Here is a 17842-nt window from a genome sequence, read left to right on the forward strand (position 1 = left end):
TATCGTGATGTTTCAAGTTTTTATCTTTTTTTTCAACTTCACTTCAGGTTGTTTTTAGGGGTCAGAAAACGAAAAGCAGCCCGTTTTTTTTGTTCAAAAAAAATCGCAGCTCGTTCAAAAATCACTCAAGCCCGTTATTGGGTAACTTTGTCACATGTCACACCATGTGTGGACAATTAATCTCAATCAGGTAAACCTCAAAACCAAAGGACCTCATCAGAATATATGAACACATTGCCCTGCAATCTGCATTTGATAACACAGTTGGCTTCAAGAGTCAAGACAGAAGTAGGCTATTATGGCTCAGTCCGTTGTTAAATAAGTATAGGCCTTGGAGTAGGCCTACACCATCATTTGGCCAATAGAAGTCCTGATATGAGCATGTAGTTGGCACAGATACTTTGATTAGGCATCATCGGTGAACATAGCCTACCGATATTGATCTGCAGAAATAAACCCTCAAACTTCACTCCAGATCAATATTTACAAATTAAACTACAAACACCCTCTTCTCCTTGGATTAGGCCCTGTTTTACCTACACAACAAAAACTGCTTATCTAATCAAATCTAACAAAGTGTTATTCATTTCATATCAAGATCAAAAAATCTAATCGGTATTGTTGTCAGTATAGAGACTTCACCTTGCAAAAAAAACCATTTGACTTTATAGAAAAAGAGTTTGATTTCTTTGAAGACGTCTCATCCTGAAAAAGAGTGCATTTGTCCTTAAAAACAAGCAAATTTGTCCGCCAGTGTGTTAAGTAAATGTGTCTTGATAGGACTCCTTAAAACAAGTCAAAGTGTTCTTTCAAAGTCTCTTAGCACTAAAAACAATACAAAATAGATTTTTTGATCTTAATAAATTTGAAAGACACTTGGTTAGATTTTATTTTTTTCAGTGTAAACTAGTAAGTTTAAAGGTTGGGTACGGAATTAGCAAAACGGACGGCAGAGTTTGAACATATACAACCTCAAGTCCCGCCCTCCATGCACGAGCGACAATTCAAATGCGCAGCGCGAGAGCGAGCCAGGCTAAATGAAATGCCATCCTGGGGCCCGTTGCACAAAAGCAGAATTAAGACATCCGGGATAAGTTACTGAGCCGCGATCACTGAATCCTAAACAAGAGCATACCGGCTGAATTGGTTGCACAAAGACCAATCCAGGATGAGCAGACACGGATTCATCAAGCCAGGTGTAAGTTATCCGGTGTATGTGCGCGTTCTCGTTTCTCCCCCAATAACTCGCGGTTGGAATAAAAAAGACGCGAAAAATAGCGTCTTGCACACAAAGTAAACAACCGCTTTTGATATAGACTAACAACGAGGTAAAGTTTTACTTTTTTGGATGGGGGATCATGATTATTTCTGTTACATAGCGGGAGTAGGTGTGGCAGATCAACTGAATGCAAATGTACGTATGCACCCACGTGTGTGAGAGCTTCCTTGTCTCGGCACGCAACGTCATTAGGAAGCGCTTTGCCACCGCAAAGATGCACAAAGTATCTTAATTTGTCTTAAAAGCCGAATTAGTTCAAAACACCTTCGAAAAATGTCCCCTCCACTTCCAATCAACTACTACAGCAGCCTATTCATCAAACATCTGTCAAAAAAGAAGCAAACAACGAGTAGGCTATGTTATTAATTATAAGGCCACCATAATTTAAATGACATCCATATGGTATTAGGCAGACATTCTGCTGTGTTTTGCGAGTAAATGCATGTTGCAAATAATATATAAATGGAATCTACAGCTCTTTACAAAAAATCACGTGGAGGTCTCATTTGAATGACAGCTAGCTGAACCAATCAGATAATGTAATTACCATTAGAATCAACTTATCTTGGCTGTGAGCCTGGTCAGGAGCAGGCTAGCTCCACAGAATAAATCGCCATGGTAACTTATACCATAACATATCCTGCTGCCCCCTATCCCGCTTTTGTGCAACTGGATCACGGATAAATTGAGCCAGGATAACCAAGATATCCCGGGTTAATCCCTTATCCTAGTTTTGTGCAATAGGCCCCTGGTGTCTACAGCGCTATGAGCTCTAGTCTCCATACAATCACTCACATCAACTTCCCCAATTACATTCTTTAGGCTATTCACCTCCAAAGGGTTGTACTACATATGGTTCAGTAGCCATAGGTGTGTATATTTGAACAGAATCTGGTTTGTTCTTACCAGGGCGATTATCTCCTGAAATATCCGAGTTTAGTGCTGCCCCGTTGGTTCGCCTATTCCACCGTAGCTCCAAGCTGTTAAGTTTCGATTTCATGTTTACAGCACTCTTCGTGTCATGGTAAAATGTAATTTTTGCTACATAGCTTATTTATTGCGTGGGTGATTGAGTTTCCGTAGGTATCCGCTGCCTTAGTTAGTTTGTATAGAAATGAAGTGACACAACAAGAGGGGAACATGGACGTGCAGCAGCAGGCAGTTGGTTTCGTTTCAGCACTGACTCGCGGTCACCAGCTTTCGAAAGGGTCGCGCGCGGTGGGGAGTAGGAAGAGGAGTAAGACGTTAGATTGACGATCGAGCTGTGAAATGATGGTATGGGGTGAGGAATTCTATTGGCTGGAGTTTTTCGAGCCCTGCCCGTTCCGCAGATGATTGACGTGTTTAATTTCCATTTCAGTGCTTCCAACTTAGTGGCTATAAGTGGGTTAGGAATAGGATTTCAAGTGATTTTGCAAAAATGGCCAAAAAAGCTCATTCCATACCCTACCTTTAATGTAATAGAAAACAATTTGAGATTAACTGCAAATTCAGATCTGTCTAATCTTCAAACAGAACACATGTTTAAACTATTTGCTATTTGCATCTATAGATTAAAATATACTGGACAAAAACACTGGCAATACTAAAACCCCTCCAATGTATGCAGAACCAGGCTTGTGCAAAACTCAGAATTGAATTGAGAATGACTCCTAAATTCCAATTACATTTTTTGCATTTGGTCAAAAACAGGATGTAGAATTGAATGGAATGGAGGCCAATTCTAAAATTTGAAATTTTGCACAAGCCCGATAAGAACTGAAGTAGACACATGGAGTCTGAAAAATTGTTTATTAGCGCAAACACTTTAAAACATTTGTCAACTGATTTCTCATTTGTCAATGACGACATCCAAATGACAAGAAGCCCTACACTGAAAGCATACGCTATGTTCTGTTCATTGGGGGTTAGTACAGTGTGTGTTGAGTTGTAAAGTGCTGTTCTCTTGTGTGTGTGTTTTATCAGAAGGTTTTGTCTAGTAAAGTGTGTGTTGGGCTGTAAAGTGCAGTTTTCTTGTGTGTGTTACCATATATTGCAATGTGTTTGTGGTGACGTGTGTGTTAAAAGGAGTAGTGTGTGTGGTGACGTGTGTGTTAAAAGGAGTAGTCGTGGTCTCGTCTGCGGGGAGCGCGATGGGCTCTCTCTGTTCCCCCTCCTCCACGCCAGCACTCAGTGGGCGAGGGAGTACCCACGGACCTGCAGAGAGAGAGAGAGAGAGAGAGAGAGAGAGAGAGAGAGAGAGAGAGAGAGAGAGAGAGAGAGAGAGAGAGAGAGAGAGAGAGAGAGAGAGAGAGAGAGAGAGAGAGAGAGAAAAATATGTTAACCCTATTATGTATTAACCCTACTTGTTAAGGCGGAGCAAGAGATACTCCATCAGAGCTACAGTACTTCCGGGAACTCTTCCAGGAAGCATCTTGCTCCGCCTTAACAATCTTTGGTGACGGTACCCGTTCCATGAGAATTTTGCAGAATTTAACCTCAGTGTAAGGCAGTTAGATTTCTTGTATTCTCTATCCGCTGTATTATTTGCAACACAAACGTTTTTGAAATGTTGAGCTGAACTGGACTAGTAGGATCAGCATTAGCGTCAGGATGAGGTACAGGTGACTTCACTCCAGAAGGACAGGTGTGTTTCTGACATCACCCTCGTCGAGTCGTGTACCTGCGGGGATAGGGTAGCCTGAGGGCGGAGTAGAGCTCAGGGGTGCTGGGGGTCGTGACCTCTTGATGACCTGGTGACCCTGGGCTTTGGTCGGAGGCCGTGGAGGAGGGGGTGGCCAGGCAGAGCGAGTCTGGGGAGTTGGGCAGCGCATCGTCCGCAAGAGAGATCTCTGGAGGATGCCATGTGCGCACACACACACACACACACACACACACACACACACACACACACACGATAACACATTAGGGAAAACAAATACTGGTTTACTCGGAATGCTAGAAATGAATAAATAATTACACACACACAAAAAAAAGAATATATATATATATATATATATATATATATACTGTATTCACACACACTTTGTCCATGTACCCCCTACCCCTTGCATAATTTATTATATCTGATTCACAAATGTACTAAATGTACAGTAACATTATTAGTAGCATACTAGTATAGTGGTATAGTGTGGACTCACTGATGGCAGGGCCGAGTGGTACTGTATATATTAGGAGTAGTATACTAGTATATAAGTAGTATGGTAGTATAGTGGTGTAGTGTGGACTCACTGATGGCAGGGCTGTATCATTAGTAATGTATTAGTATGTTAGTATATGTTAGTATACTAGTGTAGTGTGAACTCACTGATGGCAGGGCTGTATCATTAGTAATTAGTACGTTAGTATACTAGTGTAGTGTGGACTCACTGATGGCAGGGCTGTATCATTAGTAATTAGTACGTTAGTATACTAGTGTAGCGTGGACTCACTGATGGCAGGGCTGTATCATTAGTAATGTATTAGTACGGTAGTATACTAGTGTAGCGTGGACTCACTGATGGCAGGGCTGTATCAATAGTAATGTATTAGTACGTTAGTATACTGGTGTAGCGTGGACTCACTGATGGCAGGGCTGTATCATTAGTAATGTATTAGTATGTTAGTATGCTAGTGTAGTGTGGACTCACTGATGGCAGGGCTGACCCTCCTGCTGTGGTGGGCAGAGAGCTTCACGGGGGGAGAGTTGAACAGGTACTGCTGCCGCACCAGCGACGCCTTCTGCTGATCAAACTGACACCGCTATCACACACACACACACGCACACACACACACACGACTGAATTAACAAAACCTACGAGTGCGGTCTTCCTGTGACTGTGTGTACGGTCGTCGGCGTTTCCTGACCTCATGGCCCAATCGGATAGCAGCGTCGGTGAAGGCCTGCCTCTCCCTCTCGAAGCTCCGCCTCTGCCTGTCAAGCTCCACCCTCTGCTCCTGAAGCCGCTCCCACTCCTCCAGGTGATAGGAGTCTACCAGGGGGGCGGGGAGAGCAGCAGTCACGCTGTCCTGAGGAGGAGGAGGAGGAGGAGGAGGAGGAGGAGGAGGAGGAGGAGAAGAAGGAGGAGAAGAAGGAGGGATATTACCAAAGGATATATAATACAACACAACTTAATCTTGAGCAATTACAGTACTGTGTGTGTGTGTGTGTAAGTGTGTAAAAGTGTGTAAATGTCTGTGTAGTAGCCACCTGCAGTAGTTGGTGTGTGTGTGTGTGTGTGTGTGTGTGTGTGTGCATGTAAACGCGTACGTCAGGAAATGTCTGTCAATGTGAAGTGTTTGTGTGTAGATAGATAGATAGGCTACTCTATTGATCCCCAAGGGGAAATTCAATTGTATGTGTGTGTGTGTGGCAGCTACCTGCAGTAGTTGCTGCTGCAGTCTGACCAGCTGCTGACTCCCCTCCAGTTCTCTCTCCAGCTGAACGATCTGCTTCTCCTGGTCTGTGGCCCCCGTGCAGCCACCTAAAGAGACACACACACACACACACACACACACACACAAAAAAGAGGTTTAGAAACAAAGTTGGAAGGTACCTACCACACACACACACACACACACTTCAAAGGAAGTGCTCCACTAAGTCACTGACCATCACATGCCCCAGTACACAGCTGGCCATTCAGCACCTCTGCTGTTCACCACTGGGCAGTAGGGCCGTAATCATAAATAAGCTGCTCATCTTTCATACATAAGGGCCTCATGTTGACCTTTGACCAGAGAGTGTTCTGATCTCAATATATAGACTTACTCCAAGCCCCCCACCCAAACAACCCTACCACCACACACACACACAAATCGTGAGCTTAGAATTATAAGGTTCTATCTCCGTTTAGGGTAGTTCTGAGATATTGAGCATCAAAGTTTTACATAGCCAGCAATACTGTTATGTAGTACCTTTTTATTTTGCTAATAATTAACCTTTTTTTTTTTTTTTTACAAAAATAACACCACACAGGCATTAATAAGCACCTAATGGATCAGATGATGTCAAAAACTCAATTTCGACCAAAATGGAGATAGAACCTTATAATTCTCAGCTCACGAAATCTTCATCACTCTTCTGATGACCGATGTTTTTACCGGTCAGGTAATCTGCCACCTACATCTAGTTAGAAACATGGGAACATCAAAGAGAAGCATGGAGGAGATGTCAAAAGCAAAGCAGGCCATATGAGTTACTATAGAACGATGATTGTGATGGGAGTCAGTCAAGTCATCCATTGCAACATGGAGTCATGGTAGCCTGGCTGACATCTCAATGAGACGTGGTCTGACTGCAACCAAACGTTAATTGTCTTGCATTTGAAAAATATGATGCTCATCATCGTCTTGCTTTCCTCCCTGTTCTGTGATTGGTCCCCTATCTCCGGCAAAAATGAGGGTGGTAGTTTCCAGGCTGCCTTTGCTGTGTGAATAGGCACGTTCAAGATGCACATGGTTAAAAATCTGTCCACGATGGTCTAGATGGGTGTGTTTTCGACTCGGCAGTCGGTATCACATGGCCTCAACTTATCACGGGAGCAAGGCGTGGCAAGGCGGCTGCTCAGCAGCGGCGCAGCAGCTTGAGAGGTACTGCGGAGCGCTGCGGAGCCTAGACCCTGCCTTCATGACGTCAGGTCTTTGCCCTAATTGGCTTTTACATCCCTGACGTATGTGCAGGTATTTAGATGCCTCTTCATATCCGTAAGGGTCCATGCGGGTCCGTGCCTCGTGATTCGTCACATGGTCAAGTCTAGACTACGGGAAGTAGAGAGTGTACAACTTCATAGCAGCGTTTGTATCCCCTCCCCTGCTGCCACCGGCAGCTCTCGTTGCTGCAAGAGGTCATTTGGAGTTGAACTTGAACGCGCCTATTGAAATCGCGTGCAGAGCAGCATGGGAACACCCAGGCTAGAGTCATGGTACATAAGTACATGCTCATTCTCTGCCTCTCCCTCACACACACACACACACACACACACACACACACACACTTCAAATTCAAAGGAGCTTTATTGGCATGACACAGACATGAAGTGTTGCCAAAGCAGACATATGACAATACAACAGATACAATATCTGTTTTAGGAAAAACAAAAGAAGAAATCTTATCAAAATCAAATTAGAAAGAAAACGTATAATGATGATAAGCTAGCATGCTAGCTGAAGGAAAGGAAACGTATATTTAATATTGGTAATCATTTTCATAACCACTTCTCTCTCACCTTGCGCATGCATCTCTTGAAGAACCTTCTGGACCCTGACCCACTCTTTGACCACGCCCCCAGTCACGTGATCGCCCAGCACCACTTCTGATTGGACGAGCCTCTGACTGTCTGGCTCCTCCTGCTGGTCACTCAAGAGGACATGGAGGGTCTAGAACAGGAGGAGGGGGGGGAGAGAGAGAGAGAGAGAGAGAGAGAGAGAGAGAGAGAGAGAGAGTTCATGATGGTACCCGTTTCATGTCTGTTCTGAGCATGAGCAGAAGTGTGGTGATGGCCAGGATTGTTAAGGCGGAGCAAGAGATACTCCATCAGAGCTATAGTACTTCCGGGAACTCTTCCAGGAAGCATCTTGCTCCGCCTTAAAAATCGTTGGTGACGGTACCTGTTCCATGTCTGTTCTGAGCGTGTGCAGTGGTGACGGTACCTGTTCCATGTCTGTTCTGAGCGCGTGCAGTAGCGTACCTGTTCCATGTCTGTTCTGAGCGCGTGCAGTAGCGTACCTGTTCCATGTCTGTTCTGAGCGCGTGCAGTAGCGTACCTGTTCCATGTCTGTTCTGAGCGTGTGCAGTAGCGTACCTGTTCCATGTCTGTTCTGAGCGTGTGCAGTAGCGTGGTGATGGCGTGCCGAAGCTTCATGGCTTCCCTTAGCTCCGCCTCCCTTCTCTCCAGGATCAAACGCAGAGCCTCCTCCTCCTTTCTACACACACACACACACACACACACACACACGAGAACTAGATACCACATGGTCCGTCGAGATGGAGGCATATCTAGCTTTCTAATACCTATGCACAAAACTATACAAAAGTTCCCAAGCCATCACAACTTCAGGCACTGAGGAAGACTCTGGGGTATATCGTCACATCCTCTCTCCATGGGTGAAAGGTGAAAGGTCATACCTTCCTTCAGAGCGTGTGCCCCTGGAAGCATGGTCTTTCTTGGCTAGAGACTTGGGCAGGGCGTTGAGCATCTCCATGGCTACGGGTGGAAGAGAGAGGTTAAAGAGGAGTGAATGACATCCTGTTAAGAGTCTGTGGGTGCCTCTCATTTGGTCTTTTATACACCCTCCCTTCCTTCCTCAATCCTCGTCCTCACTGATCTAGATAAAGAATGATAGGGCGGCAACAATTAGGATAGTCTATCCAGTGTTCGTTATAGATCAGTGGGAACGTCCCTCGAGGATCGAGCACCGAGGAGAGATGTTGAGAGGCACCCTGTGTGTGTGTGTGTGTGTGTGTGTGTGTGTGTGTGTGTGTGTGTGTGTGCGCCTAACCGGGTCCCTTGTCTTTTTGTTTGTCTGTGAGGAGTCTCTCCTTCAGCCTGTTGTTCTGCAACTCCCTGCGCCTCAGCTCTGCCACCTGCTGGCCACACCGAGACTGCAGCCGCCCACACTGGATGGAGAGGAGACAGAACAGCATGTCATTAAAACACACACTTTACGCATCTACGCACACACAAATGCGCACACATCTTGTCCACCAAATCCAAAGAGAGTTTAAGTAAAATGTGTCAGAAGTTGGGCCCTGTCTCCCAGTTCTGTTTTTGTTGTCAGTTTGTGTGTACACCTACATTACATTTGGCTGAAGCCTTTTAACCAAAGAGACTTACAACATGGTAAACATTTTATGTAGACCTTTTTTTTCTGTCAGTCTGTGAAGACCTATATTCAGCTCTCTCAAACATTCCCTTGACTGTGCTGTCAAGAGGAATTCACTTCATTGGCTGCACACTGGTTATGTTTCTCCTCCTGCTGGTCAGACAGGGACTCACCTTCTCCCTCTCCCTCTTCAGAGCATCCTGGAGCCGGGCGACGTGCTGGTCCCTCTCCACAAGCTGCTCCTGTTGCAGAAGAGGCAGAAATTAAATATAGCCGCAAGCGGCGATGGCGGGCCCGAGCACCTGCGGTGCGGAGACCTGTGACATTTCGGAATCTATCAAAGCAACATGTGCGTGTTGGTGGGCATGTGCATGAGCAACACACATGCCCACCAAATTTGGTCAATTTTCCTGAATGTATGTGTCAACCACAACAGACAACACGCTAGGTGGCGCTATAGAGTCCCTAAGCCACACCCGAGGCCAGAGCTCTGTCTCTGAATAACTATAGCAATAACACACATGCTCACCAAATTTGGTTCATTTGGGTGAATGTACGTGTGAACCACAACAGACAATGCGCTAGGTGGCGCTATAGAGTCCCTAAGCCACACCCTAGGCCAGAGCTCTATCTCTGACTATCGATAGCAATAACGCACAAGCCCACCAAATTTGGTTCATTTTCGTGAATGTATGTGTCAACCACAACAGACAATGCGCTAGGTGGTGTTATACAGTCCCTAAGACACCCTTGGCCAGAGCGCTGTCTCTGAATAGCTATAGCAATAACACATATGCCAACCAAATTTGGTTCATTTTCGTGAATGTATGTGTCAACCACAACAGACAATGCACTAGGTGGCGCTATAGAGTCCCTAAGCCACACCCGAAGCCAGAGCTCTGTCTCTGAATAACTTTAGCAATAACACACATGCCCACCAAATTTTGTTCATTTTGGTGAATGTTTATGTCAACCACAAGAGACATCACACTAGGTGGCGCTATAGAGTCCCTACGCTACACCCTATGCCAAAGCTCTGTCTCTGACTAGCCATAGCAATAACACACAAGTCCACCAAATTTGGTTCATTTTCATGAATGTTTGTGTCAACCACAACAGACTACGCACTAGGTGGCGCTATAGAGTCCCTAAGCCACACCAAAGGCCAGAGCTCTGTCTCTGACTACCGATAGCAATAACACACAAGCCCACCAAATTTGGTTAATTTTCGTGAATATTTTTGTCAACCACAACAGACAACGCAGTAGGTGGCGCTATAGAGTCCCTATGCCACACCCTATGCCAAAGCTCTGTCTCTGACTAGCCATAGCAATAAAACACAAGTCCACCAAATTTGGTTCATTTTCTTGAATGTTTGTGTCAACCACAACAGATAACGTGCTGCTAGGTGGCGCTATAGAGTCCCAAAGCCACACCTTAGGCCAGAGCTCTGTCTCTGACTAGCAGAAGCAATTCCACATGTAGCTGCCAAATTACATCCAATTCATAGCCTTTTTTCTGCCTATAACACCAACTTCCTGTTTCTTAATAAAACGCCATAATTCAAACCTTCGCCAACTCGATATACTTTTGAAATTCAAAAATCTGTTCGCAATTCCTCTCGGGCAACCCCTCAAGATCATTTTAGTGCTGATATGACATGATTTCGATAAACCGTCTAGGAGAAGTGTTTCAAAATACATGATGTGCAAAAATCATAATCATAATCATAACTCAAATTTGTTTAAGATTCACTATGTAGTGTAAATGTGAAAGTTGTTCAGATTCATGCAACACATCTGCCTACCAAATTTGGTTCATTTTCGTACATGCACGTGTCAACCACAACAGCGCGGTAGGTGGCGCTATAGAGTCCCTGAGCCACACCCTTGGCCAGAGCTCTGTGTCTGAGTAGCGTTACCAATTCCACATCTTACTGCCAAATTTCAAGAGTTTTAGAGCATGCCAAGTTGGTGAAAAAAGGCCAAACATGACCTGTAAGAAGATTCCACAGACATAATAATAATAATCTGAGCAGAAGCAATAGGGCCTTGCACCTACGGTGCAGCCGCTGCTACAGCGGCCGCACCTCGGTGCTCGGGCCCTAATAATAATCTGAGCAGAAGCAATAGGGCCTTGCACCTACGGTGCAGCCGCTGCTACAGCGGCCGCACCTCGGTGCTCGGGCCCTAAATAGATAAATAAATAAAAAATAATAATCACACACACAAAATACAAGTAAGACAAATGTATTCATTTCTTTTCATGTTTTTATATACTGTATAAATATAAAAATAGACAGGGTCATGACCACAGAACCTTTTTGTCTGCTAACATGCGACAGAAAAACAAAAAAATGAATAAACTTAAATAAAATTATGCCAAAAACAGATTCCATATCATGTGATGTTTATTGAGAAATATATTGACACAGTTTCCAAGACATGGATCAAACCTAGTGCTCGACTAAAGACTGTGCTTCAGTCAGTTTCCCAGACATGCGTGATCTCACACACACACACACACACACACACACACAACCACACGTCCCTGAGCATCAGTCAGTATCCCAGATCAAACACACACACACACACACTCATACCCTGAGGATCAGTCAGTATCCCAGACATGGATCACACACACACACACGTACCCTGAGCATCAGTCAGTATCCCAGACATGGATCACACACACACACACAGGTACCCTGAGCATCAGTCAGTATCCCAGACATGGATCACACACACACACACGTACCCTGAGCATCAGTCAGTATCCCAGACATGGATCACACACACACACACGTACCCTGAGCATCAGTCAGTATCCCAGACATGGATCACACACACGGTCAGTATCCCAGACATGGAACAAAACACACACACACACACCATCAGTCAGTATCCCAGACATGGATCACAAACACACACACCCGTACCCTGAGCGTGGCCGTGCGGTCTCTGTGAGAGGACATGAGGGCGCTCTGGGACGCCTCGTTGATCGGAGGACTGGTCTGGGGACACACACTGGGCAGCTCTGGGAGACAGCGTTTAATCATTTATTATTATATTAATAATTTCATACAAATAATTATATTATATTATAGCATTTCTGCTAAAAGTGCTTCATTTCATGATAATGCATGGACTCCGTAAAGTGTTACCGTATTTTTTTTGTCATCTTTGTACCTTAAATCTAACTAGTTATTTCTCCTCACAGACTTGTGGTTTGTATACACTTATGGCTTTGGTTGTAATATAATGTGATGTTTATTGAGTTCATTGTGAATTGCTTTGGAAAAGAATGTCTACTAAAAACTTAACAGAAACATAAACATATCTATTTTTGAAAATCTCTTCGACCTGCCTCTCTAAAATATCCTCACTGCTGCCCAGATTGTTACATAGCAGCAGGACACACACACACACACACACATTTACCTGAAGCATCCTGTGGCACTCTGCGTGTCATAGGAAGTCTTCGCACCTGTCTGTGAGCCATCTGTACCAATCAGAATACAGGATCTATGTGATGTCATCATTAAGGGACCACACACTTGCCTCACTTTTTGCCCTTTATTGCCATTTTGACCTTTAAAGAATCAACTTATAATTAACAAACTTAAGTATTTTAAATTACTCTTTACTAGCAGACTTCATGCAAGCTATTTTGATAGCCCTTGAACTGGGGTGAGGGGGGGAAAAAAGTGTCTTGGACTATCCTAAAATCCGAGAAATAAGTAAAAGTCATGAATGAAAGCCTCCCTGTCCATTGTGTGGCTCCTATTCCAGCTCATATGAGGGGGTCAGTTTCATTTAACTGTATTTATACACTAGCCTGTAGTTATATCTGTAGACAGCTCATCTGGAAAAATCGGTATTCATCCAATTATACATTATTAATCTCTATTGTCTACACAACTGTACTCAAACTGCACTTGGTAGTTAATGCTTCTTTGCACTTCTGGTTGGTTGGATGTCAACCGCATTTTATTGGCTCTGTGGCCTACTCAGCTAAATGACAATAATGTTACATCTAATCTAACTGTGCAGGCTATGAAATGCAAACATTTAGACCCTGAACCATCATGGCCGAGGTCTGGACACTCACCGGTTATGCCAGCGTTGAGCTCCTCGTCTTCAAGTTTCAAATTGAATGCAAAGCCACCTGCTCGGATGTGTGTGGAAATGATGATGATGTGGGCAAGACTACGCCACCACTGATCCATGCTGATGACACGCAGGTGTCAATCATGAGAGTACCTCCATCAACCAATCAGCGAATCAATTAGCTAATCAATTAATCAGTCAGTTGCCAATCTAGTCATTATGTGTGCTTCTCCCCTGCTATTCCACCCTAAATAAGACACAGGGGTGTCATGGCCATGTTCATTAATCATCATTAGCCTACCTCTAGCCCTGTAATCTTTAATTAACCTGATACATGATTTTTCTGACCCAGAAGCAGGTATCAGCCAATCATCACCTTAATGCTAGAAGTATACTCGACGCGCCCGACCTGTCGCGCGACAATGTGACGTCAAAATGACGTAATTTCCTGTGTCGCTAGCCACATTTCAGTCGCGCGCCGACCTGTCGCGCACCGAACATTTGATATCAGGCGCGCGCGCCAACCTCGCACGACAACTAGGAAGAGATTGAAGCCAAGCTCACAGAGCCAGTGTCCTTCTACAGTCATCAACCACATAAGCCACATTCAGGCATTATCATATAGCCTATCCAACATCTTAAATAAGCCCATTCATTTTTAAAACGACTGTAGTCATGAAGTTTGAATAATAGTAAGTTTGAGAAGTGGGAAGTTAACTTGGCTAGGCTGCAGCAAGAGTTGCCGTTTGGATGACTGATTTGTTTACAGTCGTGAACCACGTTGGATAAGTTAACGAAGTTACCAGTGAGCGTTGCAACAGGAGGATATTAGGGGGAAAGGACTAGGACCGAGGCACATAAGCATTCCAGCAAAAGGTAAGGAAGAGATTTATTTTCAACCAAAGGATATCTGCTAGACCTAAAAAAAATATATATCTTTCCATTTAGGGAGATTACACTCATCTCATAAACGAGATGGTAGGCTAATCCTTCAGTTGTGCAAGCTAAGTCTGAAATATCAGCAAAGAAGCTAGTTGCTACTGCCATTAACGTCAATGGATACCGTGCCTCTGTTCAGGAGAATACTGCAAATTGTGTCGCGACTACCACACGCAAGTATACATGGTTACAACGTTCCCCGTGACGTCAACATGTCGCACGACAAGTCGGGTGCGTCGAGTGTACTGACCGCTTAAGCCTGCCTTACACTGACAGACTTTGACAAGAGTTCTGAAAAGATTATAGTCTTTTGAGTAAAGCTTGAATGAGGGGCATTAGTTAAAATCTTTCCAAAATCTTGTCAGTGTAAGGTAGGCTTTACCCACTGCACTGTTAGTGGTCTCTTTAATGGGAAGCTGGTTAGAACATGAGTTGAGTCCCTGGAATGTTATACGGTTCAATAAGGTGTGTCTGTATATGATGGCAGCATGTTGTAGGACTGATACTGGAAGCAAGACTGAGTCACACATTGAGTGCCTCTCATTTGAGCTTTTATACGTCCTCCCTCGCTCCTCACTGATCTGCATAAAGAATGATGGGGCGAAAACAATGGGATAGTCTATCCAGTGTTAGTTATAGATCAGTGGGAACACCCCTCGAGGATCGAGGAGGCATGTTGAGAAGCACCTATTCACTCATTATTCACCTGTGATTTGTTTGTTTTCTCTGCCCTGTTCAGATAGGCTTACCTTGATGGCTCAGATTTAAAAGTGAGACTGTGGCCTATTCAAGCCGGGGAAGGAAGTGAGATTAGTCACGTCAGGCTGGTAATGTGAACTCTAATGAGATCCGCAAGGTTCATCTGCATAGTCCCTATTGTGTCATTAGCAGACTGTAAGATTTATTGATCTTCATTGAATTCAATGAGTACAGACACACAAGCTTTTTTTTGCTGACTGCTAGGCCTACAATGAACCACCTCTGTGATGCCAGTGTTCCTCGGAGATCCAAATGAAATCAACATTTGGCAAGAATGTGGCCCAGTCCTCTCCTCTGCCCCGAAGACCCTCATCTGTCTGCAGAGCCACCCTCCACAAGTCGACACAGAACCTTTTTTTTCAGGGTTCAAAAGAGCACATCGTAAGACATCCTTGACATAACTTGCCTTTAAAATAGTCTTTCACGCAAATAAATAATCTGTTGACTTTCTGTTACAGGGCTCAATAACAAAATAGGCCTGTAGCCTATGCCATCATTAACCTCACCCAAGAGCTCCTGTTCTGATCAGTTAAGCCTCACAATCAATGTTCCAGCTCTCTGATCCGATCTGATAGAATTTCTGTCAGATTTTTCCTCAGTCGCCTCCCATTGTGAGTGCAGCAATCATGCCAGACTTAAACATGTAGCAGTGCAAATGACCAATTACAATATCATGTGTCTGCTTGGCTTACAGCTACGGAGTGCTGGTTATGCTGGCTACGCTGGCGTAACCTTTCCAAACCTGTTTAGAGTGAGGATTAGAGACTGATCATATGTGTCTTGCCTGGCCTAAAGCGGTCACAGACATACTGTGCTCAAGGGTGTTTGCGTACTGGCTACATTGTCGTATGCTCTGAAACAGCCCTATTTTCAGTTTGTCTATATCAATCTGATTGATATACATACAAGTTTTATCTTAAAAAAAAACAGCACTACTAGGTAGTTTTTCTGTATTACCGCAGACGTCTGGTCACCCTACCCCACCGTTGACTTCAAGGCACCTAACTTTAACCCTATCCCTGCCTATGCCTTCCATGGAGTGAAGCCTGGTAGGTGACATTTGGGGCATAAAATAATCTTCTTCAGTAAAGACTTTGTCTATATTTTTTCAGAGTGCGAACCCTTCCTGGCTTTCCCTTATATATTTTGGTTTGACGCACCTGTTTAAAAATACTTTCATCAAGAGCGCAACAGTACCCCACTTCGGGCTTAAAAACCCCAAAAGGCCTTCCGCTCAGGCCTACTGGAGTTTGGACTTACCAGTACCAGCAGCACTAGGGGCCGTTTCCAGGCCATTCTATTCTCTGGGTACCGCTCATTCGGTGTTTATACATCTCCCTTCCTCCTTGGGCCTCGATCCTCACTGATCTACATAAAGAATGATGGGGTGGCAACAATGGGATAGTCTATCCAGTTTTAGTTATAGATCAGTGGGAACGCCCATCGAGGATCGAGCAGAGATGTTGAGAGGCACCCTGTGTAGTGGAGTTCGGACTCATCTGCACCTCAGCGTACACCTCCACAGGGAACCGGCTCTCCACCCACTAGAAAATACAATAGGCTCTTCTCATTAGTCTTTTTTTCGATCCTTCCTTCATTGGTCCTCAGTCCTCATTCCCGCTGATCTAGATAAAGAACGATGGGGCAGCAACAATGGGATAGTCTATCCAGTGTTCTTTATAGATCAGTGGGAAGGAGCTGGAGGACCGAGGAGAACCGTTGAGAAGAGCCTAATGTGCAGGGCCTACCTTTCTCAACTGTTGTAGCCTACAAGCTCACTCGTTGGAATTTTGCTGGAGTTAACTGAACCTTACATTGGAATTAAAACATCATGTTAGTGCACATAGCTCAGATGACAAAGAATGGTGGAATCAGGAGTAATGGGGTGCCTCTCATTTGTCTTTTATAGATCCTCCCTTCCTTCCTCGATCCTCGTCCTCACTGATCTAGATAAAGAATGATGGGGCGGCAACAATGGGATAGTCTATCCAGTGTTAGTTATAGATCAGTGGGAACGAGCCTGGAGGACGGAGGACGGAGGATCGAGGAGGGATGTTGAGAGGCACCTCTGGTGTCTTCAACATCAGCTTTTGACTGTCAGTCGTTGTGGTCTCCGTGCTGGTCTACTTCCTGCAGCTCTCTCTCGGTCTGTGTGCATACACACACGTTACATCATTCATCCTTCCCAACCTGATGAGAATTTACATTAAGCATTTTCTTATTTGTATGCACTGTTACGTTACCCAACAAACAACAACAACAACAACCCCTTTTGAAAGCATCCTCGCTCTACACAGCGTTGTTTACGAACAGGCCAAAACCTTCCGCCCAAGTGAGGGTTGTGTCACGCGTCCCTCTGAGATGGTGAAGCCCGGCTTCAGAGAATTGAAGTCCTACCAGTCCTACCAACTGGTTCTACCACCAAAAACACATTCCTGTGCATATAACCCCCCCCCCCCCCCCCGCACTAGCTCATCTAAGCTGGAGGCTGTACAGTTGAGCGGATAAGAATCAGGACTTTCACTTTCTGAACCCGGGGGTTTCCATCTCTGCCCGCACTGGTGCTAGTGCTGGTTAGCGTTGGTGTCTGGAGCGCTAATCAGGCAAGATAAGACATTAGCCAGCGGCAAGCGTAACCCATAATAATAAATCCAAAACATTCTAAGTTCAATCTTTGTTGTTACGAATCTGATTGGTCAAAATATCTAAACATTCGAAAACTGATTGTGATGAGCCAAGCGTTGCGCTTCAAAGTTGAACCAAGTTCAACTCCCAGTTTGTTCAACGCTAGCGTTACGCCAGCGTTGTCACCGGTCCGCTGCCGAACCATAGAGAACAATAGGAAACCTGCTGCCGAACCATAGAGAACAATAGGAAACCTGCCGCCTGCCGCTGGCTAATGTGATCCCCGCCTAATGCTAGAGCGTTGGTAGCGTTGGTGTCTTGTCAACCT

General features: G+C 44.7%; 1 protein-coding gene across 1 annotated transcript; it reads right to left on the bottom strand.

Annotated features, from left to right (window-relative positions):
* Positions 1-3099: 3099 nt before the first annotated feature.
* On the bottom strand, positions 3100-13561 carry si:ch211-286b5.4 (afadin- and alpha-actinin-binding protein). Its single transcript, XM_062539362.1, has 13 exons — positions 13193-13561; positions 12523-12583; positions 12021-12118; positions 9256-9324; positions 8759-8876; positions 8385-8463; positions 8062-8182; positions 7486-7636; positions 5639-5742; positions 5126-5287; positions 4909-5020; positions 3942-4110; positions 3100-3475 (listed from the first exon to the last, which is right to left on the bottom strand). Exons 2-13 carry the CDS (start codon positions 12581-12583, stop codon positions 3373-3375), a joined length of 1347 nt encoding a protein of 448 aa, XP_062395346.1. The 5' UTR covers positions 13193-13561; the 3' UTR covers positions 3100-3372.
* Between the last annotated feature and the right edge of the window lie 4281 nt (positions 13562-17842).

Source organism: Sardina pilchardus, chromosome 1 (genome assembly GCF_963854185.1).
Source record: "Sardina pilchardus chromosome 1, fSarPil1.1, whole genome shotgun sequence".
NCBI lineage: Eukaryota > Metazoa > Chordata > Actinopteri > Clupeiformes > Clupeidae > Sardina > Sardina pilchardus.